Below are 27,051 nucleotides of genomic sequence, written 5' to 3'. Positions count from 1 at the left end.
TTTGTCGCCTAACGTTCGAGGCCAAACATCCGTTAAACATTTTAAACAATGCACATACGTTAAAACAGCAACAGCTAACATAACACAGTGAGGAATGTATCCACAGTGGATGAAACTTGATCTGTCAAATGTGGATGAAGCATTATCAACACCCTCCTCCTCCTCCGCCTCCGCCTCCGACCCCACCCGTTTGATTTCCATTCTCTCAAGTCACAACTTGAGCCCAAAACTTCTTCCAAGGCGGCTGAATCAATGTTGGGAAACATTAAAGCAACAATGAGCAGAGGACGGGGCTGCACTTTGAAGCCACTGTAACAAACATTAGTATGGTTTGTTTTGCTTCCATGTGACTGAAACCTAAAGTCAAGGACTATGAGCGACAACGACATCTTCGAGATGGACTCTCTGGCTGGGACGGAGGAGATCCAGGATACTGAGCTGGGCATGATAGACGAGGATGTTGGTGAGAGGACAAACTTTTTTAATCTTGTTGGTTCGTGGACAAAATCTGGACTTTGTCACAGACACACTGCACCTCTGATAACTTGAAGTATAACACATGTTGTTCATGTCTGGGAAAGTTACCACCCACTCATTCATCATCACTGCTCTACTTTACAGCATGTTCCCAGCTTGAACACTTTATTTTACAGCACTTTTAAAAGTTGACTCATAAATCATAAATCATATTCAGATTGTAAAATAATTGTAAAACAATTTTGGTAAACCTTACTTCTACTTAAAGGTCCAGTTCAAGTTCAAGTTCAAGTTAACTTTATTATCAATGCTGCCATATGAAATTCAAGTTCAAGTTAACTTTATTATCAATGCTGCCATATGAAATTGTGTTTCCCTCCTATCCCAGTGCAAACAGCAATAAACATGAAATATAAAATATAAGTTAAAGATGTAAAAAAAAGATATATATAAAATAAAAATATATACAACCTAAAAGACATCCAAGAAAGACAGTGGCAAACTGTCCAGTGTGAGGTTTATGTTATAAGATGGCATTAATTAATCATGATTATATAATTATGTTATGTTATGTTTTGTTACCTTGGCATGAGCCTTTTATATCTACACTAGCTCTAAGTAGGGGCTCTTGTCTTTTTTTTGCAAGATCACCATTAACATCAAGGGGAGCTTGAGGCAAGGGGTGTTCAGTTGGTTGCAACCTCACCACTAGATGCCACAAAGTCCTACACACTGGACCTTTAACATTTGAGTACTTTTGGTAGGCTACATTTTGCACTTCATAGCCTCTTGACTGCTGCTTATAATAGAATATTTTGACATTGTTTTGATGCTGTTACTACTAAAGTAAGAGATCTGCTTGAAGCGAATGGTCCATGTCCATTTCTGCTATTATGAAACATGAGTATTGATTTAAACTGTGATAACAGGAGTTTGTTTAACATCGAGATCAGCCACATGGCAGAAAAACTGTGTAGAAGCAGTGCGGGGGGGTGTGGTGCACACATTTCCAAGAGGGCACAAGCTCACACCGCCATATCTACAGCACAGATCCCATCTCTCAGCACTGTTTTGTTTCTTGCGTTTTTTACATTCCTGACACTACAAAGTGAAACTGCAACTTAACCCTGGAATACAGAGCAATGTCTGTACTGCTGTCAGCTCACACACTTGTATTTTATGGAAAATATTCCCCGGCCTACAGGCTCTTTTGTGTTTTGCCAAGTCCACAATGACGTACAGTATGCTACTGCGTGCAATCACAGTTGGCTGAGAGACAAATGATCCTTAGGGGTTAACTTTAGCAGTTGTCAATAAAAGGCTCTGACAATCTGACCAATGCTTTTGGCACTCGGTCACAAAGACCATGCCAAAGTGCACTTCCGCTCAATGGAGCCTATAGACGCTCGTAATGAATTATTCATGTTCACACTGTTTTTTTCCCAGCCTGTGATGCTGGGATACGAGGAGACCAAGACAGACCTTTATAGTTTGTTACACGTTGTAGTTTCAGCTTCATAACGTGTGAAATGAACACTGGGTTGGCGCAGGAAGTCTAATTTTAGTGCCCACTACCGTTGTTGATACAGATCTGACAAGGGAGGATTTCCACTGCTGCAAGCATGTTTCAGTGACAGTTAAACATCAGTGAACCTCGAAACATACAAACATAGGCACTGAAGCAACATCTTAGAGCTCCCTCGTGTCCTTCCCTCGAATTTCCTGTTAGATGGTGAGAACACATGGCATTAAATGTGTTAAACTGTTAAAATTTATGCTGCTAAGAGTAAAAAAAATAAAAAATCCAGTTTGGCACATCTGTTTCTGTTATGAATTATGCCCTTTTTTCTCTCTGTTTGTTTGGTTCGCTCTTATTATTTTGTGTGTTGTTATGGAGGGTGTTCTCTAGAGAGGAAGTGAGCGCTGGGCGGGCGGGTTGTGGTAAAAAAGCAGATCCTTATGGCCAGAGACTCGCCATGCTTTTCAAAAGAATCACACTTACTGACTCACTGTTTGTTGCAGAGGTTGCGTTGGCTTTTTATGACTCAGGTCCAAATTTTACAGCGACGTTAGAAAATGAAATGTGGGTACTACAGTGTGAACTCCATTCCAAAGCGAACAACTAAAACTCAAACTTTTTCAACTAGAGATTCAACTACAGACAGTTACACAGGAGGCAGATTTATTCTTATTAAGAAGATTTTTTATTGTTGTTGAGTTCATTTGGTAGAAAAGTGGCACCCCTGATCCGCACCGTTTGGAGCCGTGATTGCAGTTTTTGAAACATAAATTGTACCTCCACCTGTTATCTCAAGTCATATTTTGGTTCCTAACTAATTGTGGACGTTTGCACGCACTACATGAATAAACATGACGATGCATCAGGCTGATATTGATACAAAATATAAACTTATTTTAGATAACATCCCAGCATAAATCATATCAGTTTCATTTTATTCAAACTGTTGTAGATGATTAGATATATACCACTACAGGAGAGCAGTTGTACTCGTACCAACAATTTGAGAACTAGATGTGATATTACACTCATGATACAGGCTGCTGTGAGGATTCAGGCCTACAATACGTCAGCATAAAAGTTGGATAAACCATGAGCCAGCTGTTTGTAATGCTCTTGTTCTAATATGTTTTTTTGTGCCATGTTTTCCACAAGTGAGAGGAGTTAAATATTAAAAAGCCAGGATGTTGTATTACAGCGAGTTATTAATATATCTCTATCACAAGAATAATAACCTAAGGGCCACAGTCATTAAGTATTCATTTGTAACCGGTTCACCTACTTGCCTTAACAATAACATGACTTCTATTGTAACAAGCTTCGTCAGGCTAGTAGAGGACTTTGTCAAAGGAAAGTCTTATTTGATTAGTGAGTAGTGATTCCCCTGTTAAGATTCCCAGGGTGTTACTATGGTCAGTGTTTTGAAAACAGCATCTGTCTTTAGTTAGTTAGTCTTCTCATAGTGCTCTGCTTAATATGGAAAGATTGTAGGAGTTTCCATACTGGATGTTGTGTCATCTGTTTTGTGAAATAAAAAAACTTTTATTATGAGGCACATAACAGTGCGTTTAGATTTATAGCTTGTAATATTGTATTTGTTTGGTTTTGATGTGGTCGGTGGTGTGAATGCTTTCATTTCTGAATGAGGGGAAACACTGCATTGCATACTGTAGATTGCAGACCGGTGACCTATTTCTTTTCTTTTTTTTTTTTACTGTGTGGTCAGAGCGCAATCATGTGCATGCTGTAAAAAACACCAGCATGAGATTTAGGGAAACAGGCAGGAGGGTGGCTGGTTTTGTAATGAGCGAACAGTCTGTGCTGCTTCAGTGAACACCAGTGATGTAGAACATGAATGTTGTCTATAGTCAGGCTAGAAGCCGTGTAAGGCCTAAGCTTACAGAAGTGTTTGGAGCTAAATGCTCACAGTGACAACATGCTTATATTTAGCAGGTATTGGCACTTGGGCTTAACTTGACATAAAACAGAGGGAAGCAGTCAGCCTGGTTTAATAACTCTACAGAAGACAAAAGAGTTAGAGCTCCTAGATTGACTCTGTCCTGAGAAGCCTACCATAAATTAACCTATTGTGAACACATAAGTTAAAATGCCAAGTTATTGTCTGACGTTTCCTTCTGTTACCTCAAATAAGATGAAATGATCGGATGAGGGTGAGGCATCTTAAGGGATGCGAACCTTGCATTTGAGAACTCATAACATAAAGAATGACTCTAACCTCAAAGTGCAGTTGATAGTGATGATAATGTCATCCGTTCTGCATGTATTTGGTCCTAAAACAAAGTGGACAAATTTAAAATCTGGGCTGTCGGATGGACTGACCCTGCTACTCTTAGGGCCACGCTTGGCTCGCATGGCTGAAAACATTACACGTTTCATGAGAAATCTATAAACTTAAAGGTTATATTAGCCATTATTTATTGCCAGAGTTTTGAGGCCCATAGTAATACATAATACATATGAGCTGCTCTTATTTTATTATTTAATATAAACACATAATACAACAGTGTAATACTTAGCATAGATAGATACTTTATTATCCTTCCAAGAACATTTGTTGCCACAGTCAGTCCTAACTATTTACAATCTTGTGTAAAGAGTGGAAATAATATGTAAACCCTTTGTATAGTAAAATGAAAATTGGTCTTACAATACAGCTGTGATTTTCTTTCCTGGTTTATGGCTTCAGGGTAGTAAACACTTCACATGTACAGTGCACACAAACAGACCTCAGCTGACATCAGTAACCCGGTCTCCAGCATTCAAATGTTACTATTATAAATATTATTTGTTTGGTACTTATGACGTTGCCTTCATAAGACCATACAAGGTAAGACAGACATTGAAAATATTACTGTATTAAATAACCATTATGTGATAATGTAATTTATAAAAACAAATGTAATATATAATGTGTGCATGCCTGTGTACAAATCTGTTTACATACCAGTCCATACATCCGTGATAAAAACAGGATTATCAGCCTCCCAGCGGACTGGCCGGGCTCAAGGAAATATATATATAGTTTAGTATTTCTTTTATTATATTGATGTCTGTATTCACATTTTTGTATTTTGTGTTTTTTCACAGTATATCCCGAAGAGTTCTTACCAACCTATCACAGTATTAAAGAAGGAGCAAAAGTAGTGAAAGCACAACTGGTGAGTCAACACAGCAACATCAGCAGCACGTCAGTCAAATGTACCTTATATGTGTTCATATGGGGCATAGATTGACTGATTGATTGTTTGAATTAAGCTGCCATACTGTCCGGGTGCAGGAAGACACGTCACTTGTATCTTTAAATATTATTTACACATCTTTGTGAGCTTTTTAATACCTGTCACAAGTCTGATTGTGCGGAGAGACAGACAGACAGACAGACAGACAGACAGACAGACAGACAGACAGACAGAGATAAGGGCGTGGGTCATAATGTTTGTTGACTCTTCCTACTTCTCCTGCATCACTCGTTAAATAGGCTGGAGAAGGTCAGCACTTACCAGTATCTCTGCACAGACCACACACACACACACAGCGCTCCTCTCTCCAAGCATCATGTATGACATTATGGAGGAAGAGGTGTACGAGTTTCAGGCCACAGAGTTGTCTGGTGAGCCTTGTTTTTGCCCTCAGGTAGAGTATAATGACAAACCGGACTCCCTGTTCTTCAACGACGGCGAGAGGAGGATCGACTTCATCCTGGTTTACGAAGATGAGGACAAGAAGGAATTTGAGAAGAGGCACACGTTCCAGAGACGCAAAGTAGGTCTTTGATTTGTGATCATCTTTTTGAGCTGTTTAAACGGAGGTATTGTTCCACAAAAGCATCTGTAAAAGCAAATGTGTTTTGCCTCCATTAGGTAACACACAGTAGAGAGATGACAGGGAATGTGGACAGAGAGAGGAAGCGTGTGGGATGTAAATGCATGCAAATATGTCTTACTAAATAACATACTGTTGAAATTCTAGCAAATAAATTGACATCAAATCCACAGAGTAAAAGTCAATCAACAAAGTGAACTGTGAGGAAAACAAACTCATAAGAGACTGGAATGCAAATGAGCTCTTCTACTGAGAAAACATTTTGAATATGTGATGCCCGTGTATGTTTTATTACAAATGCCAACCGTTATTGGCCCTTGCCTGTTTGTAAAGGGAGTTTTTATTTGCAGCTGTCTTGAGTTCTTCTGGAATTTCAACATGTCGTGTCAGTGTACGTTCAGCACAATGTGCACAGTGACGCTTTAATCTTTAATTAACCAGGAAAGGGAACCACTGTGTGTACATTGTTTGTATAGTTCCCCTTCTACTTCACATTCATTCGTCCTTTTAACGTTGTGATTTGTTCAGGAGCAGCTCAGGCTGTCTATGTTCCACGAATGAAGAGCTTGACGCCTTCAATTACACCACCAAAACAGATCACATTCGGTCAGATCATAAGTCTCCTTCTCTAAAAATTTTGTTTTGAGCGCTGCTCCTGAAATTTGAAGCAGAGCACAAACAACAGTTCTCCTACATGTTAGTAAAGCCACTTGTTGCTTTTACATAACGCAAATCTAAATTTTCGGCATTGATGAAATACGTAGGTGTGTCTGTCGCTGATTGTTACAGGTGTCTTTCACAATAGGGTTTACAGTGAGGGATGTGTAAAATATTGTAGATCCACAGGCCTTAGAGGCTGTTACTGTTGCAATCCTAACCTCCAAGTGGTTTTGAAACTGTGCCCTGTAAAGACTAAAATCATACGACATTAAATGGTAGATTGCACATTTTTGCTCTTTAATGGGTGAAATAATGAACTTGATAAGGTAGTTAGATATGTTGTTTCTTCTGCGGCAAGCACACCCTGCAACTCACAGGAGCACATCACATCTGATCAGCCAGTTTTAGCCAGTTCCTGTTGTGTCAGAGCTCATGCACGTCATCAACACGGATCCACCGAGCCTGATGCAATTCCTGATTTCTAATGATCCCACAGCAGACTAAATCCAGTTAGGGATGTGAGGAGCAACAGTCTCTGCCAGGCACTCCCTTTACTTTGTTTTTCCAGAGCCAGACATGGGTCAAACAGAAGTTGCAAAATCTTTTTTTCCCTCTGCTTGGACTCTTGACTGCTTGAAGGGTGTGGTTCATTTCAGATACTGTTAGTAAAATCATTAGCTTAAAATAGACTTTTAAAGGTCCAGTGTGTGAGATTTATTTATTTACAGAACATGGCAGAAATTGAATATAACATGCACGACTATATTTTTATCCATGTATAGCCATCTAAGCAAACAGTAATATTTGACTTTTACTCTGTCAGCACTCCCTCAAAGGTATTCCTTACGACGGGGCAGACATAACAGGGTTGAGTGAAAATATATAAAGGTGCCTTTGATGATAATGGTCCCAGCTAATCAAATAACACATCAGAAAGTTTAAAAGTAGTTGGAACAATAAGACTTTATTGTATTCATCGTTCCTGAGTGATACTCTCTGTTATTTGAATATGTTTCGTACAGTAATTCAGAGCTTTTTTATGTGTTTTCCGTGTGGCTGTGTAGCAGTTCAGAAAGTGTACCCAGCCCTAAATTCACTGTAGTGCAAGAACCTGTCAGGACTTGCTTACAGTGTCATCATCCTTTTCCATTATGTGCAGTGTAAATAATGCCTGGGACCGGTGTGCAAATAACTGAGCTGTCAACGCTACAGCTTCATTTAACTAAACATAATAAAAGGTCGTCTAAGAACATATAAGTTACACCTTACAGACTGCCTTGAGCTGTCATCTTGACCCTTGACAAATGCTCTCAGTATTTACTCTGCAGACTTGGCATGCATATAATTTTGGTAAATCTGGCGCAGAAAGTGACTCATAATTGCCAGAGGGCAGCTGCAAGTATTAAAATACGAAGCTCATTGAAACTCTGTTCTCCTCATGTAGAGACGGCGAGAGTATTTTGAGGCCAGCCTGATGAAGATGGGAATGGAGCTGGAGGCAACACAATCTGTAAGTAGACCACGCCCTTTGTAAGGTTTCTCTCTTGTTGTGTCTCACACTGAACACGATCCGTCTTTGTGTTCTGCAGGTGACCAATGACAAGCTGATGTTCGTCAAAGTCCACATGCCGTGGGACGTGCTGTGCACCTACGCCGAGGTCCTGCACATCAAGCTTCCAATCCAGCCCAACGACCTCTCCTCACGTCCGTCCCCGTGGCGCTTTTTATCCTACATCACCAAGCCCTTCTACCCCAACGAGAACCTGATCAAGAAAGAGGCCGAGTTCTTCACCGCCCCCTTTGAGAAGGACCGTTTGGAATACTTCCACATAAGGGACAAAGACATGTTCTTCACTCCGGCCATGAGGAGCAGGATGGTAAGTTGTCTCATGTCGTTGCAGCATACAAGTTCATATTTCAGGAATTCTGTAAGGATGTAAACATCAAACCTCTTCATCTTCCAGGCATATTACATCCTGAGTCGTGCCCCGTATGAAATACGAGGGAGCATAAAGAAGTTTGGGATCACCAAACTGTTGGATTCTGGAGTGTACAAAGCTGCCTATCCTCTCCATGATGTAAGTGTAAATGTTCATTTAGGCATCGATTTTTATCTCATTTAGTTTGTTCGTAAAAGTCATGTTTAACAGGCTTATTAGTTATCTAAACATGTACTTTATATTTTATTTGTTTGTATTATCTGTCTGTTGGCTTTTTCAGTGCAGGTTCAACGTCAAGTCCAAAGAACAGGACTGCCCCAACGAGAGGTATCTGCTCTATCAAGAATGGGCTCATCCCAAAAGCTTCTACAAGATGCAACCACTTGACCTCATAAGGTAAACACAATCTTTTATGACAAAAAGGAACTTAAAGAACTCAAATTAGTCTTTCACAACAGCGTTTCAATTCAACTCAAACTGAAAAGTCGATAAAAAAGTGTTGGTCTGCAGTTAGATTTCCTGTGTGCTCATGCGGGAATTAAGTCTTTTATGTCTTTGTCCTGTTGAGTTTTGTTTTCCTAACAGTACAGTGACTGTTTTTTTTTTCCACAGGAAGTATTATGGAGAGAAGATCGGCATTTACTTTGCCTGGTTGGGTTTCTACACGATAATGCTCGCTCTGGCTGCTGTTGTTGGACTGGGTTGTTTCATTTACGGATATAAGACTCAAGAAACCAGCACCTGGAGGTACGCTCGATAAAACACCCCAAAGATATTTTGAACGACAAACTTGTCAATAAATTCTGTATATATGATGTTTTTGGAGTTGAATCGATATCATCAGCCTATTTTTCACCCTGCTTCTTTTTCATACATTTCCCTGTGTAATAGTCTCTGTTCTGTGTTTAAAACGCTGCAGCAAAGAGGTGTGCGACCCTGAAATCGGAGGGAAAATTGTGATGTGTCCACAGTGTGACAGGGAATGCAAATACTGGAGGTTGAACAGCACCTGTGAGGCTTCCAAAGTGAGTTTGATTTGATGTCAGCGTTAAATCGAACTTGTTTCTACAAAGTTTTTTTCTGTTTATCCTCCTGCTGATGTCGCCAAATATGCGATAGACGCAAATCTTATGTCAGCAAACATTTGTGAGCGAACATGTTAGAATTTAAATGTCTCTTCAGGCCACAGTGGTGTTCATTTCTGAGGATCATTTTTGGATTTCAGCTCCTCACACTGTGTTGAAGACAGTTCGTACGACACTGACACACAATACAGTGACAGAATTTCCATATTGAAATGTTGTGTGGCTGTTATTATACCCAGTGGCACAGCAACTGTTGTGTTTTGAACAGATTTGCATGTAAGCATTCACGGTGACGTGATGACCTCCATGTTTTTCTTTTTTCCTTGTAGAAACTTTGTATCTTTGATAACTTTGGAACCCTGGTGTTTGCTGTTTTCATGGCAATCTGGGGTGAGTTTCACATCATTTCACAAGACATTTCCACAGAGCATATGCAGACATTTTACTTACATTTATAAAGGTTAATTTTGTTTATCTGGAGGAAGTTGCAGACCATACCGTGTATATAATGTTTCCGTCTTTGACCTTTCCTGATTGTCCTGCTTGTTTGTTCCTACTCCTGTTCATTTCCTCGATACAGTAACTTTGTTCCTGGAGTTTTGGAAGCGCTACCAGGCGGAGCTGGAGTACGAGTGGGACACTGTGGAGTTTCTGGAGCAAGAAGAGCCGCCTCGTCCCGAATATGAAGCCAAGTGTATCTATGAGAGGAAAAACCCAGTCACAGGGGTAAATCACACACCAAAATGTTTTTTTCCATCTGATCTTGTATCCCAATGGTCAGAAAACTGGTTTAATGTTTAGATTAAACAAACTTTTATATTTTATAGGTTTTGTTTGGAAAGGTACTGTTTAGAAATACTTTGTTCCTTTGTTATTAAAGTCCAGTATTTCATTTGTGTTCATTTGTGATTTAGGTGAAAGAAAAAGTGCCCTATACAACCTGTGGACGATGTGTTCGAGTGTCGATAGGAATTGGGACAGTCTTATTCTGGGTAATGTTATGACATGACACTGACTTAACTTAGTACCAAATTCACAGCTCTTTTTTTTTCAGAAATTATGAAATCATAAAATAAAGCAACCTGTTTTTTCCCAGTTTCAATATTCAATAATATTTTTAAATATTCCATTATATTTTGTCCTTCAGATTATGTTGATCGTGGCGTCCATCGTGGCCATCACTATCTATCGGCTGGCTGCTTTTTTTGCCTTCTCAGCTCGACTCAGAGCTCAGGACCTGAAGGAGCTGGAACCTTTAAAGGAGTATGTGACGCCCCAGATGGCCACTTCTGTCACAGCCTCCCTCATCAGCTTTGTTGTAATTATGATCCTCAATCTTCTCTATGAGCGCTTCGCCATCTGGATCACCGACTTCGGTGAGTTTGAGTTGTACTTCTGCTCTTTATTGACTGGCATGTGGTTTATTTCCTGAACCCTTTCTTATCTGACGCACGAAAACAGAGCTTCCGCGGACGAAGACGGACTACGAGAACAGCTTGACTCTGAAGATGTTCCTCTTTCAGTTCGTCAACTATTACTCCTCCTGTTTCTACATCGCCTTCGCTAAAGGGAAAGCGGTTGGCTTTCCTGGAGATCCTGTTTATCTCATGGGAAAATACCGTAATGAGGAGGTACGATCTATCTACTTAGCTGTGACGTGTTTAACTTATTATTGTTACTTATTATGTTTTATTATTTTTCACCCTCGGCTTGTGTCGTGTTGTCCTGCAGTGTGATCCTGGTGGTTGTCTAATTGAGCTGACGACTCAGCTTTCTGTCATCATGGGTGGAAAAGCCATCTGGAACAACATACAAGAGGTCTTGCTACCGTAAGAAGTCAGAATATATAAAGACTCATATGAAGCTCATAGATGCAGCGTGCCACGGGGTTAATAGCTACTCATACACCAACACTGCTATCATACTGAGTCACTGTTACTGTATCATTTCTCCATGCCTCCACAGGTGGCTGAAGAATATGCTCTCCCGCTACTGCACCCGTGTGGCCTCAGAGAAGGTGATTCCTCGCTGGGAACAGGACTACCAGCTCCAGCCTGTTTCAAAACTAGGACTCTTCTATGAATATCTGGAGATGGGTAAGAGGGGAAAATGTCTCCTTCAGTCCTTTCGTCTACCACATTTACAGCTGCACACCCGAAGCCGGTTGCACAAGACATTCTTCAGTTTAAACAGCGTAATTATGAACTACCAGCACCTCTAGCTCACCAGTTAACATGTTGCGTAATTACTGTAAAACAAAAATGTAAAAATTAGTGGTTTTCGAGGAGGAAATTGTTTCTTCATAATACAAGAAGTCTGTGTTACAGCACATTTATTTGGTATAACCCAATTTAGTTTGAATCAAGTAAGTAACTAGGAACTCATGAGGGAATTAATACACACTAAGTAATCAATACATAAATACCAGTTACAAGTGAATCCCGGGTAGTCGTTTCTTTAATAACTGTATCTTTGTGTACATTCATTGTTTCTCGCAGTGATCCAGTTTGGTTTTGTGACCCTGTTCGTGGCGTCCTTCCCTCTGGCTCCGATCCTGGCTCTGGTCAACAATCTGTTTGAGATCCGTGTCGATGCTTGGAAAATGACCACTCAGTTTCGCCGCATCATGCCAGAAAAGGCTCAGCATATAGGCGCATGGCAGCCCATTCTTCAAGGCATCGCTATATTAGCTGTGGCGACAAATGTTAGTTACAGTTGTAAAATCAAAAGCGACCTTCCAATAAATCCCACTTCTGTTGTTTAGTCTTGAAATACAACAAACTACAGATTCAAAAATAACCATGTATTTGAATCTTCGTTTCTCAACAGGCCATGATCATTGCTTTTACATCAGACATGATTCCACGGTTGGTCTACTACTGGTCTTTCTCGGTGTACCCGTATGGAGATCACGTTAATAACACCATGCAGGGCTACATCAACAGCTCGCTGTCTATATTCAACACCAATGACTTCTCCAACTATAGCAGGCCAATAGGCAAAATACCCAACATCACCACCTGCAGGTACGAAGAGCAACTCATCTGTGTGCTGTGCATTCAATATTAGTACAGATGTGAATACTTTGAAATTGAAATTTGGTTATAAAACTCAACCAAGTTTTAGATATATTATTGATACTACGCATGTGATTAGATATTCCCTATGTGTCACAATGACTACAGAGAATGGTGTGATGGAAACTTGTGGACAAATTACAACTTTATTAAATCTGGATGTTCTGGAAGAAACCATTAAACATTTTTCTACTTCAGGTATCGAGATTTTCGGTATCCTCCCGGGCACCCCAAGCAGTACGAGTACAATATCTACTACTGGCATGTGATCGCCGCCAAAATGGCTTTCATAATTGTTGTGGAGGTAAACAAATATTCCTGACACTAAAATATGACTATGGAAACATTAATTATTCAAACATATTAATGGAGGTGTCTTCTTCTTCTTCTTCTCCTCACAGCACATTGTTTACCTTACAAAGTTCATCCTGTCCTACGTGATCCCAGACGTCCCGTACGCCGTCAAAGAACAGATTAAACGAGAGAAATACTTGACCCAGGTTATCCTTCATGAGACCAACCTCAAGCTGGTGAGCAAGCGTTTGATACCAGGCAAGGACGAGATCGTTAAGGAAACTTTAGAGAACATGGAGGAGATGGAACTTGATTTCGACTAGTAGAAGATAAATGTATGAAAGAAGAGATGTTCATGCCCGATACTGTACATACACCACCTACCCACATGTCTTTAAATACTGAACGACACCGTGTGAACCATGTGATAGCATAGAAAATATGTAAGAAAGAAGACGTCTGAAGTTTCCTACGTGGTTGTTGGACAAACAAAGGACAGCAGAGTGTAAAAGGAAAAAGAACAGTGCATCTGTCGTCTGTCACCTCTGAAAGTGAAACTATGAATGTCACTCACACTAAATAACACCAATCTTTCGGTGAAGTTCACTTACTAGTTTTTGGATATCATATCAGCGGACGAGAATATGATGGAGATGGGTCACTTGTAGCACTTGTAGGATACCTCAACATTGTTTGAGCTAAAACACAAGATACAATACATGTATTATCAGAACCCTTTTACCTAAAGCATCTTTCAGTTTTATGACGACATTAGGTTTTAGTTTAGTCTCACTCCGTCCATTGTGCTACATGCTGCAGTGCTCAAAACGAGTTCCACTGCTGGGTTTAAATTGAATGCTTCCCTGAAATATCAGTGTTATTATTATTATTCACCAAATTTGCACCACTTTTAAATGCAATGTTGTTGTTACTCTCCTGTCTCTGTTACTAGAACTAAAGAGCTGTAGTGACGTGTCAAACATCTCTCAGTGTTACACAAGAGATGAGATACTGTAGCAGTAGTTACTACTCTGACTAAATGTGCCTTTATTTCCATAAGCTGAATGTGACTTTCTTCGGGGGTGGATTCAGTTTCAGTGCGGCCAAACCAGGAACTAACTGGAGCTGATGCCATGTAAAAGTCTGACGTATACGAGTTTACAAACCACTAGAATGTTTTTAATCTTTCATACACCGTATAGCCTATATTTTAATGAATCAAATGAATCAGCCTTGAGAAGTATCTGATGGTGTGAGTATGCCTCTCTCTCTATGCATGCACCCACATCCACTGAACTGTTTTGCACTTACAGAGTTCGAGTCCTGTGCCATGACCACTGCACTGCACGACATTTTGACTGCATGTTAGATCCTGTGATAAAAGCGATACAGTAATTAAATCTTCTCCTGTGGCATTGCTGAAATATTAGATCAGGACCTCTGCTGTATTCTTGCCTCCTCGTCTTGTGATTTAAACAAGTGGTACTATAACTACCATGTTTGTAAACAGTATCATATCAATACCTGACAATCTGTCTTGTCTTATTGTTTTATACAGAACCATAAATATGTTTCATATAAAAGTTTCCTTCCTGTACTTCAAAGATTTAGATTAAAAAAAATGTTTCCACCAATGTTTGTTTCATTGATTGTCGTCGTGGCACCTGTAATAAAAACACAACAGTGATGTCACAGTGTACCGGCAATACCTGGAGTACACTTGTACGTCACTGCAGCGTTGTTCTCTTAATCTTGTCACGAATCAGTTTAAGTTGAGCCAAAAGCAGCTACAGCGTGTCTAAACTTGTGCATCGTGTGTGCTGAGAAAAACATCTAAAATCAAGTTCTGTTTATTGAAGACTTTTCCAATATATCAAAAGTGCAGTGCTGAATGGTCTTTAGAAAAGCATGAGATAGACATGAGTACATTTCAACAGCAATATGCACCAAATAATACATAATAATAATAATTACACTATAATGTAAACAGGAACATGTGCTGTAACAAGTCTGATTGCGTAAAGAAAAAACAGGTTTCAGGATGGCCTAAATCCAAGGATAACTTCACCACCTAAGGTCAGTGTTTAACTCTGCACACTGACCACACACGGGCCTTTCTCACCTCACACTGTACGTCATGTTCAACATTACGGAGGACGTGTTTTATCCTGAATCCTTTTGTGAATCAACCATTTCCAGTTTCTCATGATGTCATACTGTGAGAATCTGCATTACCTGCCAGATGAGTTGCGCAAGTCTGCAAAATGAAATCTGGTTGGTGCATGCCACCAAAAACTATAAAAACACAACAAAGAAGAGTTTACAAGACCACAACCAGAGCTCTGTATATGTGTTTTCTTTCACTGTGGTTCCAGGTGTCCTGGAGTCTCATGGTTGGTCTTTCTGCACATATAGAGATCAAAAGAGAAAAAAGGTTTCTTCAGACAGAGCAGGCCCCTGAATGGACACCTGAACGTCGCAGAGAAGAAACTCAGGGGAGGTGTGGAATGCGAAGCATCACAGGCTGTAAACTTAGTGAGATGTGAATGAAAGGCTGCTGAAAAAAAAAACAGCTCAACTGGTTATTCAACAGGTTCAACAAGGTGGATAATGTCTGTCATCGCAGGTTCATCCACAAACCTCAGCTCTCAACATCACAGCTGAGGGTATGACTTCAGGCCCCGTCTGGCTGCTCATCTTCCAGTATATCAAGAAGAAACATCCCATTACACTTTTACGCCATAGATAGGCTCCAACCTCTTGTTGAGGATAAAAAAATTAAAAATAATTTGCAGAGGGGAGAAGAAGAAAAAAATTGCCTGTTTGTATTGAAAAGGGAGGCAAAGAGCAACATTTGGTTTTGTTTGTTTGGTTTTGGTTTAGTTTGATCCAGTGGTTGATCCAGTTTCGCAAAAATACACTTACAAGCGTTTACAAGAGTTTTTCAAGAAGTTTATAATGTGATGCAGGGAGATGTAAGTCCCTAGAGGGAAGGCCTAGGAGGGAAACTAGGAGTGTGTCTCATGATTCTATTTAGAGTCTTACTCACTAGAAAATACATTTTTAAAATACTTTTCCGTCATCTGTGTTTTATTTTGTTTCAGTTAACCCTCTTGAGGATCATGGGAAACGAGTATTAGTCATGGAAAAACTTGTTGTGCAGTGTGAATCATTTCAAGTGCTTTAAGAAAAGGGTACACGACGGTTTCTTGGATGTCTGTTTTATATATTTATTTTACAATAATTCCTTAACATAAACTACTGAGGTGCCTTTAGGTAAGCGTGTTTATTATAAATAATATTTTAATATTTTTATTACGTTTTCTGACATGAACACAAAACAACAAAACAGCATGGCCACAAAAACAAATCTCTGACTACTTGTTGTGTGATATAGACAGTACAATACACTCGAGAAAATCTTCTCCCTGTATTAATAAGCTGTGAGAGTACTCACTAGTATCACTGGGAGGATGTGGGAGGCAAATATATGCACATATACACAATCACACATATACATAAGGAAATGCTCAGTCCTATTACATTAATTGACAGCGATGCAGCGAGAATGGGGGGAGAAAAGTGTCAGGTGTGATGCGTGATAGAGTGAAGAGTTTGAGCTAAAATGAAAGGAAAGGTGTTCAAAACTGTTGTGAGACCAGAGATGTTGTTTGGTCTAGAGACAGTGCCACTGAGGAAAAGACACGAGGCAGAGCTGGAGGTAGCAGAGATGAAGATGCTGAGGTTCTCTTTGGGAGTGACCAAGATGGATAGGATCAGGAATGAGTACATCAGAGGGACAGCACATGTTAGAGGTTTTGGAGATAAAGTCAGAGAGGCCAGACTAAATGGTTCGGAGAGATAGTGAATATATTGGTAGAAGGATGCTGAGTTTTGAACTGCCAGACAGGAGGCCTAGAGGAAGACCAAAGAGGAGGTTAATGGATGCAGTGAAAGAGGACATGAAGGTAGCTGGTGTGAGAGAAGAGGATGCAGAAGACAGGGTTAGATGGAGGCAACTGATTCGCTGTGGCGACCTCTGAAGGGAAAAGCCGAAAGGAGAAGAAGAAGACAGCGATGCAGCAAATACATATCTGTAAATAAAGAAAAGTAATAAAGAAAATAACAATGTCAATTTAGAGAGAAAATGCTATGTTTTTTTTGTTTGTTTTCTTTTTTTTTAAAATAAAAATTAATTAATACGTGGTTGGACTTTTTAACATTGGAGCTTATAGAGACTGACTTGTTCTGTAGCCAGCCTCAAGTGGACGGTCGAGGAACTGCAGTTTCTGATGCTTTACTTCACAGCAGTATGTTGTACTTACAGGTACTTGCTAATTAAATTATACAATATACAGTATTTTAAAAAAAAAACCTGTGTTAGTATATGTTTTTAAAACACAGTGAGTCCATGAGTAGTTTCATGTTCCTGCTACATTTTTTGATCAGGCAGACTTTTGAGCCCTCTACTGACGCCATCTACACGTTTCTCTCACATGTCCGCCCCCTGTGTGTCTGCAGCAGCTGCACAGTGGAGCATTGTGGACTACAAACACCACACGTTTGATTCCTGTAATATATTTCACCGATAAACCGCAGCGTGTCTCTGCAGGATGAGCTCCCAGATCACTTGTGTCGGATGGGTGAGCAGAGGCGTTGCCAAGGAAACCCCGGACAAAGTAAGCAAAGCTAAAAGTGTCGGGTTAGCTGACGTTAGCCGACAGGCGGCTAATCTGTCAACATGCGACCTAAGAAAGCACGTTTTAAACCCGTGAGGCTGAATTTAACATCTGTGTTCGGCTTTACAGATAGATACTGTCGTGTAATATCTTATGTAACAACAGTAGTCATAGCTAATGTTGCTAATGTTACCTTTGAAGACTTTGAAAACAAGATAAGCATGAGCATAAATGTACATCTCAGTGTCACTAAACTAGTCAGTATGAGGTAAAAAGTGAAAAGATGAATGTACTTTATATTGTAGAAGAGTTATTCACTTCATTAGGTACACTTGTACAACCCACTGTGATTCAATACAGCAACTTGTAACGCCCCTAAAGATAGATAGATACTTTATTTATCCCACAACGGGGAAATTCACTTAGCAGAAAGTGTAATATACACTACAGAAGTAGAAAATCAAATAAAAAGGCAAAAAACAAACAAACACAGAAATTAAAACAGACAGAAATATCTATAACCTACAGAATAAACACGAAAAACAATCAACCTTCAAAAACAAGTACAAGTACAAGTAGAGTAAACTCCCTTCATGTGGGATCATGGTCATCAGGTCCGAACAAGTTCTAACACAGTCCAATAAATTACAAATGAAATTGACATATATTTAAATCATAACCATGCATTTACATCTAAAGAATCATACAGTTAACCTTTTGCATTGCTGTAAATATTTGAGTTACTTAATAATCAATAAACTGTGTAATTTCACCACTTAAACATCAACAAATGCTTTTAGTAACATTATAGTTAAATTTATGACAGAGTTGTTGTATTTATGTTTTGATAATAAACCTGTGGAAAAGTAATGAAATCTTAGCTTTGATGTTAAGTCCATCATAATTAACTATAATACCTAATAACTAAAATAAAACTAAAAATAACTATAATACTTAAATAATTTCCCCCTGGGATTATTAAAGTATTTCTGAAAGGTCAAGGGTTTTAACGATTGCTGTATAATTAGTTATTTGTTAAAAAATGCAAAATACAAAAGCTTGTAGTTTATAATACACAATCTCTTTTTTTTTTCTTGCATTTCCTCAGAGCTTATCATCTTGTTTAATCCACTTGTTATGAAATCCATTTCAGGTTGAGTTGAGCCAAGAAGAGCTACAGCGCATCATCACTGAAGCCAAAGAGGAGCTTGGGTATGCTGGAATAAAACGTGGACTCAAAAATGTTACTGTTCTCTTCCCCCGAAGAAGCTGGTGTCATGTTTCTTTCATTCACTCTGTTAATCAGGGAACTAGCAGCTGAGGAAGAAGAGGAGGAGGATGAAGGCATTGCTTGTGAACAGACTCCTGAGGACGTCGCTGAAGCTGCAAAGGATGAGAATAAAGAAGACAAGGACGAAGATGACGAGCTGGCAGAGTATGGCCTGGATAAATATGATGAAGAGGACTCGGGTAAGAGGCAGTCTTTATGTACAGTATGTATATTCTCTTTGTATGTATCTAAGAGTCTTGACCCTGAATCTACTGTTTGTCTTCAACATAGTGACCGCTAACCTCGGCGACAGTCTGGCTGGTCTCACAGTGTTCAGCTCTAATGATGAGGATCCTTACATCACCATCAAAGACACAGTGAGCGCCCTCAATGATTACATGCATACAGATTCAGTATAGTCTCTCTTCATGTAGCACCCAAAGCCTGATAACAACCACAGATGTGTTTTCCAGTGCAGGGAAGTCATTAAACCGGCTGTAATATTTTAGCGCTGAGGTGACTTTTATTTTTGTTTTTTCCTTTAGGATCAGTATGAACGTGAAGACTTCCAAATCAAGCCCACTGACAATCTCATCTTGACAGGCCGGGCGGAGAAGGACTGCTGCAATTTAGAGATTCACGGTAAGCGTCTTCATGTGTGACACGATGAGAAGACACAGGAAACATCTTTTGTTTGTATGTTCTTGTTCTAACTTTTAATCTAATGATTGGTCTCTTTGTTTACAGTTTATAACTCAGAGGAGGACTCTCTGTATGTTCATCATGATATTCTGCTGCCAGCTTACCCACTGTGTGTGGAGTGGCTAAACTTTGACCCCAACCCTGGAGAAGGACCTGGTAAGAAACGTTTGCCTTGCTCTGATGAACCTCAAGCTGCATTAACTTCTATGATCCCACAGTTAAGACTGACGTTCAGCTGAGACTTGAATGTCTTAACAGCAAAACCTTAATATATAACTAATCGTATCTATGTAAAAAGCACGTCACTGACCTCCTCCACTGTGTCTTCTTAATTACAGCTAACTATGCAGCTGTGGGCAACATGACCCCTCAGATAGATGTGTGGGACCTGGATGTGGTGGACTGTTTAGAGCCAGCCTTCTCACTGGGGAGCAAAAAGGCCGCTAAGAAGAAAAAGAAGAAGGTACGAGCCTGTGCAAGTGTCTGTAGAGTGAGGGAGAACGTTGTGAGAACGTTAATTTAAGGTCTGATTACAGAAGGAAAAGGGGAAAAGAATACTGGGCTAAATGGGATACATGCTTACCTAATGAATATTCTGTCAACTGAAATTGTTGCTTGCTGCTTGTTCTCCTCGATGCCAGAGGGCGGCAGCAGCAGCAGCAGATCCTGTCGAGGGACACACAGATGCAGTGCTGGATTTATCCTGGAACAAGTTGGTGAGGTCAGTATCCTGAGGAGCGTTCACTGATATATTTCAATATAGTACTGGAGAAAGATGATCCAAAAATGTGCCTAATGCTTGTCAAATGTGTGTGGTTATACTGACTTTTTTAATTCTGTTTATGTGCTGTTGCTGTGTATGCGTACACGGCGTTCACTCCTATACCGTAAAACAAATCTTCTTGCTCTTCCTCAGAAATGTGTTGGCCAGCGGATCAGCAGATGACACAGTTATCTTGTGGGATCTCACTCAAGGCAAACCAGCCACAACTCTGCGCAGACAGAACGACAAGGTATTCACTAAATGAAAAAAGGACTGTGCTTGACGTAACTCATATTTTATATTCGGCTTCTGGAAAACAAAATCTTTTCTCTTTTAGGTTCAGACGTTACAATTCCACCCGTTTGAGGCACAGACCCTGATATCGGGATCATACGATAAGTAAGTGTTCTCTAGTATCATTTAGTTTAAGGAAATAAAACATTTTTAAGTTTGAGACTAACATTTTGTCCTTTCAGGACGGCTGTCCTGTATGACTGCCGCAATCCAGACAGCAGCAATCGGACCTGGAGGTTCAGCGGTCAAGTCGAGCGTCTGGTCTGGAACCACTTTTCACCATGCAACTTCCTGGTGGGTGCACAGATTCTTCTGCAGCGATCAGCAGTTTTTCTCTTAAGTAAAGTAATTTGTGAATGCTTTAGGCAAGTAAACAAGCATTTGTCTTGTCAGTAGCAAATAATCTCTTCCTCTGACCACACCATGCAGAGATCCAGTGCTCAGTCTTTGTTTTGTTTTTCATTAGTGCTGTTAGAGGAGGAGCTAATAATTCATAGGTTAACCACATTCCTTTTAAAACTTTACAGTTGTAAATAATAATTACAAATGCAGCTGCTGTGTATTGCTTTATAGTCATTGTGCAACGAGCCTTGTTTATCTGTCTTCTGCTATTTATTTCACAAGCTCGGTGGTTAACTCGGAGTTGTGGTTGTTTCAGGCCAGCACAGAGGATGGATTTGTCTACTGTCTGGATGCGCGCTCAGATAAACCTGTTTTCACACTGAGGGCTCATGATGAAGAAGTGTCAGGTAGGTAAAAGTGTGCCAAAAAGAGAACACTAGTTCACATTCACTTGTTCCTCTGCTCTGTGTGGTGAGACCGTCAGTCATGACTCATGTAGTGAGGATAAACGCATGGGTTAACAAACCAAAGAGACGGGAGGAAGCTTGTGGCTACTTTATTTTCAGTCAGTCTGAACACAGTCAACTGGGCCTGTCTTCTTACATGTTTTCCACCGTGTAGGCGTCATGTTCATTTTTGGTGTTTTAGCTCTGTGAAGGAAGGGCGAACCTCGTCTTTCGCACACTGCATCCTGTGGCCATGAAGATAAATACGTGGGTGTAGAAAAAATGGAAAAAAGGGATTGAGAAATAGTCTGTGAAACCAGAATTGTTTTGGTTTTACGCTTACTTTCTAGAGGATCAAATGTGTTTTTAATGAGAACTTCTAAACGTTTCTGCAGGTTTGGATCTCAGCAGCCAGATTAAAGGATGCCTGGTCACCTCATCAGCTGACAAACACGTTAAGATTTGGGACATTCTGGGCAACAAACCCAACCTGGTGCACTCACGGGATATGAAGATGGTAAGAACATATACGTACATGATACATTCTTTCCCCTGTAGTCGAGTTTATGGTTGTTAAACAACAAGCAACTTACTTCTCCACCTGTGGACAGGGTGTGCTGTTCTGTGCTGCATGCTGCCCTGATCAGCCTTTCACCTACGCCTTTGGGGGACAGAAGGATGGTTTGAGAGTTTGGAATATCAGTGATGTTGCAGCAGGTAAAGTTGACACTAAATGTTTCTTTCTTTCCTCTTGTTCTTCATGTCACCAACTTTATATGCTCAAATGTTTGTCATTGTTTGCCTTCAGTGGCTGAGGTGTTTGGCAGTCGAGAGCGCCTGGTCGTGAACGCCGGATCACAGGCATCCAGCAGTGCAGCCACAGCAGACATGGAAGTCTCCTAGTGAGCCTCTGAGTACATCCACAACCTGTAAACATGAATAAACTGAGCATCCATGAAAACGTGTCAAGCTGCTCCGCTTGTTGCTGCTTTCCTCGTAATGCAGCGCTTCATTCTCGGAGAAGAATTTGGAATACGCGAAGCTGCGTTCATGAAGGGTTTGAAATGTTCAGAATGCAAACTGAGCCTAAAACATGCGAAAAATGTGTTCAGCTCGTCTCTCTGCACAGATAACGACAGCGGCTTTGTACACTCAAAGACTTGTTAAGAAAAGATAAGAACATGTTTCTTACATTCATTTTGTTTTTCTTTATTTGAATTGAGGTCTTTACTTTTCTTTCTATATTTCCAAATGTAACATGCTTCTAAAGACTATTTTCACATGAAAATGTGTCACTTACATTGTGATATTGCTTACCTGGGTTTCCTGGTAAAAATGAAAGGTTAAAAAGATGTGTGTGCTCTCACATCTGGCCAAAGTATTGGAAAATAATACTCTGAAATGCTGTATATTCAATAAATAAATACAGTTTATATGTGTAAACCTTCTTCCCTTATTTGGATATTCTAACAGCGTTTCACAAGCAGACAGCAAACATGAGCACCAACATAATGTTTGTCAAAGCAGCCACATGCAGAAACACAGATTGAAACTCTAGTTGCTATATATATTTCACTTAGATCTATAACCAAAACACACATCCTGTTGTACTGGCTGAATTGAACTGTCTCCTGATGTCTTTGGTCACTTTGATTCAGTGGGACACTCTTAACGCCGTAAAGCTCCTCAGTGTGCTCACATGCACAAATCCAAACTGTCTAGCCTTGATTTGTGTTGGAAATGAGGTACAGACATTGATAAACAATAAATAAAAACAGTCAAATGTAAGTGTTTTCATTGGTGTATAATCACCTGAAAAAAAGAATCATTATGTTTTTGTTACCTTACAATGAGCCCTTTACGTCTACAGACACCGCAGGTCCTCTTACATGGAGTCCACCATGTTGAACCACTGTGTCTCTACAGTAGCCCAAAACAGACAAACCAAACTTTAGAGAGTGCTTTTTTGTGTGTTTTCCAGGAGACACTGTATTTTCTCCTTTAGGTTTGGAAAAGGAGTGCGACAAAGGGTATTCAGTTGGTTACGATATGCAGCGACACTACTAGATGCCCCTAAATACTACACACTTGGACTTTTTAAAATCTGAAACCATTTCAGCGGAGCCACAATTTGTGCATTTAGGACCAGGGGCGCCCCCCAAATTTTGGGTCCCATGACAAAAAAATCTAATTGGGAACATCAGTCCTATTTCTTGGGGCCCCTGTCAGTCGTGGGCCCTTGGAATTGTCCTAACTTTTCCCCCACTATACGGCGCCCCTGTTTAGGACACATGTACTGTAACATGCGTGGACAAAACTCTTGAATGTGTGTTTTAATTGAATAACGTTTTAAAATAAGATCAGATGGTTTGTTTACATGTGTAGTGTATTACATTAGATTAGATTAGAGATACTTTATTAATCCCTGAAGGGAAATTGTGTATATTCTGCGAGCTATCTTGCTCACGCCAACCATTTCTTAAGAAAATGCAGTTACAGGCAAAAACAGTGGACTAGTTTACATGAGGTGTCTTTTTTGTTGGATCACATTACAGGAGAGAGATGAGGGGGGCAGATAGGAAAAAAGAGAAACATGTTCATGGATAATATAAAATGGCAGACTCATGGTTAAAGGCCGGATTCTGTTCATTTATAATGTGGAACCAAAGTAAAGTCTGAGTGTTCAGACGGACCTATTATAGCGGCTCACACTTGAACACAACTTGAGCATGGCGTCGGGTCACCTGTGCAGACTCCACAGTCTGCTCACTCGGGTTTCTCACGGCACAACACTCCGAGCTGTGCAGAGTAAGATGTTTTATTATGAGTTTAAAACAAAGTGTTAGTTAGCGGTCATGTCATGTTTATAAGCGTTAACGTAGCGACACAGGGAGCACGAGCTAACAGGGGCTAACCTTGAGAATACGTTAGGCTGGTATGTAAACATGTGTTTTGAACAGTGTCTAGTTATTAATTAATATCCGTATTCACAGCACAGGGTAGGATAGAAACGTTCAGCGTCCTCTAACAATAATAGTAAACCCTCCATGAGTCGTTAGCAGGTGTTTCCGTTTAACGAGTGACCGTGTTAGCTGGTGTCCGTTAGCCGAATTTTCCACATTAACTCAATTATTAATTTATGAATTAATCTCATTACAATGTCACTTTTTTTTTTACATTCCTCTTTTGGTGGTTTGTTTGACAGCTATGTGTTTTCTTCATGTTTCAGCAGAAGTATCCGGCTAACGGTCATCAGTTAACACGGTCACTCTTTAAACCGTGACACGGTAGACATGGTTGACACTGCCCTAACTTTGAGTCTTCACTGTTTTAAAATCATATAATATCATCAATGATGGCCTGAAGTTTATCTCCAGCCCTCTTTCTCTAGCTAAGATGTTGAAATGTGTCCTGTTGATTATAATTTAATAACTGTGTGTCTCACCTTTTCTGTTGCAGCATGTTTGGTGCCGATGCGACAGAAGTCCAGTATCAGTGGTCCTTCACTTGACAGCTCCAACTGGTATGTTAAGTTGAGTTTGAATTGGAGCATCGACTTGACAAAACATAAATCCCGACAATATAACACATTACAGGTGCAGCAAAATACAGAAAATGACAACAGAAGCATTTCCATGAACACAGATTGGACTTTGTTGCTACAGTTTGACACTCGTGTAACATCTGTGACGTGATCTGACTTCTGCTACTGGTCTACGCTGCTCTGTCAGTCATTTTAATGATTTATGAGCTGGTTTATGACGGAGTATTAAACTTTACTGTCAGTTTAGCAAGTGTTGGCAGATGACCTGTACCCTGTATGATAACCACCACTCAGGAAGATAATGCCCATGTGATTATTGGCTATAAAAGGTCCTTTATGGTGTGTCACTTTACATGCATACGCAGAGTAGAGTCTGAACATAAACAGACACAGATCCTGAGTCACAACCGAAGCAGTGTTTAGCACTACTGTCCTGTAGAAACGCTTCCATTGATGTTTCCCGTAATTACCGAGCATATCTGTGATGTGTTGTGTGTTTTCAGGATTTTTTTCTATAGGTTGTGGATGGTCTTAAGTTGTAATGTGTTGGGACACAGTGGCAGTTTTGTAAATTGTAGATGCTACCTGGACTGTGTGTGTAAAACCTGCTAATTATTACAGTAATCGTGAACTAAATAAATGAGGAACAGATGTCATAGAGTGTTGAAGTATTTATGTAAAAATATTACCCAGAATACTTGCTATGTAAATGTTGTAAATGCAGGATCAGGGTCTCCTGTTGTTCTGTCAGAAAATGGTTATTATCATGAAGTTTCTTGGGTTTAATCAGGACAATAACCTTCCACTTTCTTTACGTTTAGTAATGTGGAAATCGCCGCGACGTCAGATGGGAAAACCATAGTGTGCTACCACCCCGCTGCTGACATTCCCTACGAGCTCACCCAGGTAAGAGGGCCTCATAAATATCAACGTGTCGTCTGATGACAGAATCTATAACTAGTTATTCTCATTAATCAGGATCAGTTCTTTTAGACCTGATCTTGCAGTTTCTGTACCCTCCACAGTTTTTTACCTTCCTCTGTCATAGAAGACATATTATTCATTTTTTAGGCTCTGCATGCTTTTTATGTGATAACTGTTTTTACTCTTTCTTGTTCTTGTTCTTGTTCTGTATATTTTATCTACTTACATAATAATGAACATAAGTTATGAAATGTATAAATAATCAGGACAAACAGATTGATAGAAATTGTTGCAGGATTGCTGTAAATTAACATATCATTTTAAAACATGTAAGAGGGAGCATTGTTCATGACAGTAAATCTTTGCAGCCCATAGAACGACCAGACCCCGTGACCAACACGACTGAGACCCATGATCAGGTTTTAAAGGCTCACCTCAGCAAGGAGGTGCTGAGGGACAAGCCGGGGCCCACCATAGAAGAGCTGAGCAAGATGTTTTTTACCACCAAACACCGCTGGTATCCACTCGGACAGTAAGTACAAAGACACAAAGGCTTTTCACACCACTGCTGGTACATTTTTCTCAATCCTTTTTATGGACGAGATCAGTTGTCAACTTTGATGAAGACACTTTGTGACTTCTTGATGTCTTTTCTTTTTCTATTTATCCTCTGCACCATAGTGTCCCTGCAGTATATAATTTTAAAGCAGAGTATGACACAGAGAGAAAACATCACCTTCTGTTGACATTGGTCAAAAAATGAATTTAGTCTGTTTTACTGTTCACAGGTACCACATGAGACGCAGAAAGAAGGATCCCCCAAAGGACAGATAGTTACAAAACTGCAGATGATGTTTGTTGGTGTTACTGTCACAATGCTGTATAATAAACTGTTAAACATTAAGTCGGTTGTCATGAGTTTTTGAGTCAGTGCTGCCACAGTGGAACAAATATATGGCTTTGAAATGTATTTTGTTTTGTCTACATCCTCAGACTTTCTGTATCTTACAGCATCACAGTTAATTGGCATCTTTGTTATTATTGTAGCAACATGTAGAATAAATGAAACATGCAAACAATAGGGAGTATAAACATCAGCAACTTTAAATACAATATTAATAATTGATCATGTAATGAAAATAAATACATCCTCCATGTTGATTTGTCTCTTGAGAGGCGGCGCAAATGAAAA

At 39.9% G+C, this 27,051-nt stretch overlaps 3 protein-coding genes across 4 annotated transcripts; all 3 read left to right on the top strand.

Annotated features, from left to right (window-relative positions):
* Positions 1 to 96: 96 nt before the first annotated feature.
* ano6 (anoctamin 6) lies at positions 97 to 14,529 on the top strand. Of its 2 annotated transcripts, XR_003461264.1 has the most exons (21): positions 97 to 463; positions 5,105 to 5,175; positions 5,651 to 5,779; positions 7,944 to 8,009; positions 8,089 to 8,376; positions 8,464 to 8,577; positions 8,720 to 8,835; positions 9,052 to 9,186; positions 9,359 to 9,464; positions 9,854 to 9,914; positions 10,105 to 10,250; positions 10,439 to 10,516; positions 10,672 to 10,900; positions 10,986 to 11,155; positions 11,256 to 11,353; positions 11,490 to 11,620; positions 12,023 to 12,228; positions 12,354 to 12,550; positions 12,800 to 12,905; positions 13,003 to 13,311; positions 13,356 to 14,529. XR_003461264.1 is itself a non-coding variant. In XM_010747858.3 (20 exons), exons 1-20 carry the CDS (start codon positions 373 to 375, stop codon positions 13,216 to 13,218), a joined length of 2,754 nt encoding a protein of 917 aa, XP_010746160.3. In that variant the 5' UTR covers positions 97 to 372; the 3' UTR covers positions 13,219 to 14,529. The 2 variants fall into 2 exon arrangements, 1 of the variants encoding a protein (XP_010746160.3); XM_010747858.3 differs by having other exon boundaries at positions 13,003 to 14,529.
* Positions 14,530 to 17,359: 2,830 nt separating this feature from the next.
* pwp1 (PWP1 homolog, endonuclein) lies at positions 17,360 to 22,834 on the top strand. The gene is made up of 15 exons (XM_019265642.2): positions 17,360 to 17,574; positions 18,728 to 18,786; positions 18,881 to 19,044; positions 19,136 to 19,221; positions 19,390 to 19,486; positions 19,592 to 19,702; positions 19,885 to 20,009; positions 20,188 to 20,267; positions 20,463 to 20,559; positions 20,647 to 20,708; positions 20,786 to 20,897; positions 21,262 to 21,352; positions 21,787 to 21,908; positions 22,003 to 22,108; positions 22,200 to 22,834. The coding sequence occupies exons 1-15, from the start codon at positions 17,509 to 17,511 to the stop codon at positions 22,292 to 22,294; spliced, it is 1,473 nt and encodes a 490-aa protein (XP_019121187.1). The 5' UTR covers positions 17,360 to 17,508; the 3' UTR covers positions 22,295 to 22,834.
* A 1,224-nt stretch (positions 22,835 to 24,058) lies between these two features.
* On the top strand, positions 24,059 to 26,763 carry mrpl42 (mitochondrial ribosomal protein L42). The gene is made up of 5 exons (XM_010747861.3): positions 24,059 to 24,199; positions 24,851 to 24,914; positions 25,757 to 25,841; positions 26,228 to 26,391; positions 26,648 to 26,763. Exons 1-5 carry the CDS (start codon positions 24,121 to 24,123, stop codon positions 26,691 to 26,693), a joined length of 438 nt encoding a protein of 145 aa, XP_010746163.3. The 5' UTR covers positions 24,059 to 24,120; the 3' UTR covers positions 26,694 to 26,763.
* The last annotated feature ends 288 nt before the right edge of the window (positions 26,764 to 27,051 follow it).

The sequence above is a fragment of the Larimichthys crocea genome, chromosome XX, assembly GCF_000972845.2.
Source record: "Larimichthys crocea isolate SSNF chromosome XX, L_crocea_2.0, whole genome shotgun sequence".
Taxonomy (NCBI): Eukaryota; Metazoa; Chordata; class Actinopteri; family Sciaenidae; genus Larimichthys; species Larimichthys crocea.
Note: the sequence above shows the minus strand (reverse complement) of the source record. Positions and strands in the feature narration are given on the sequence as shown.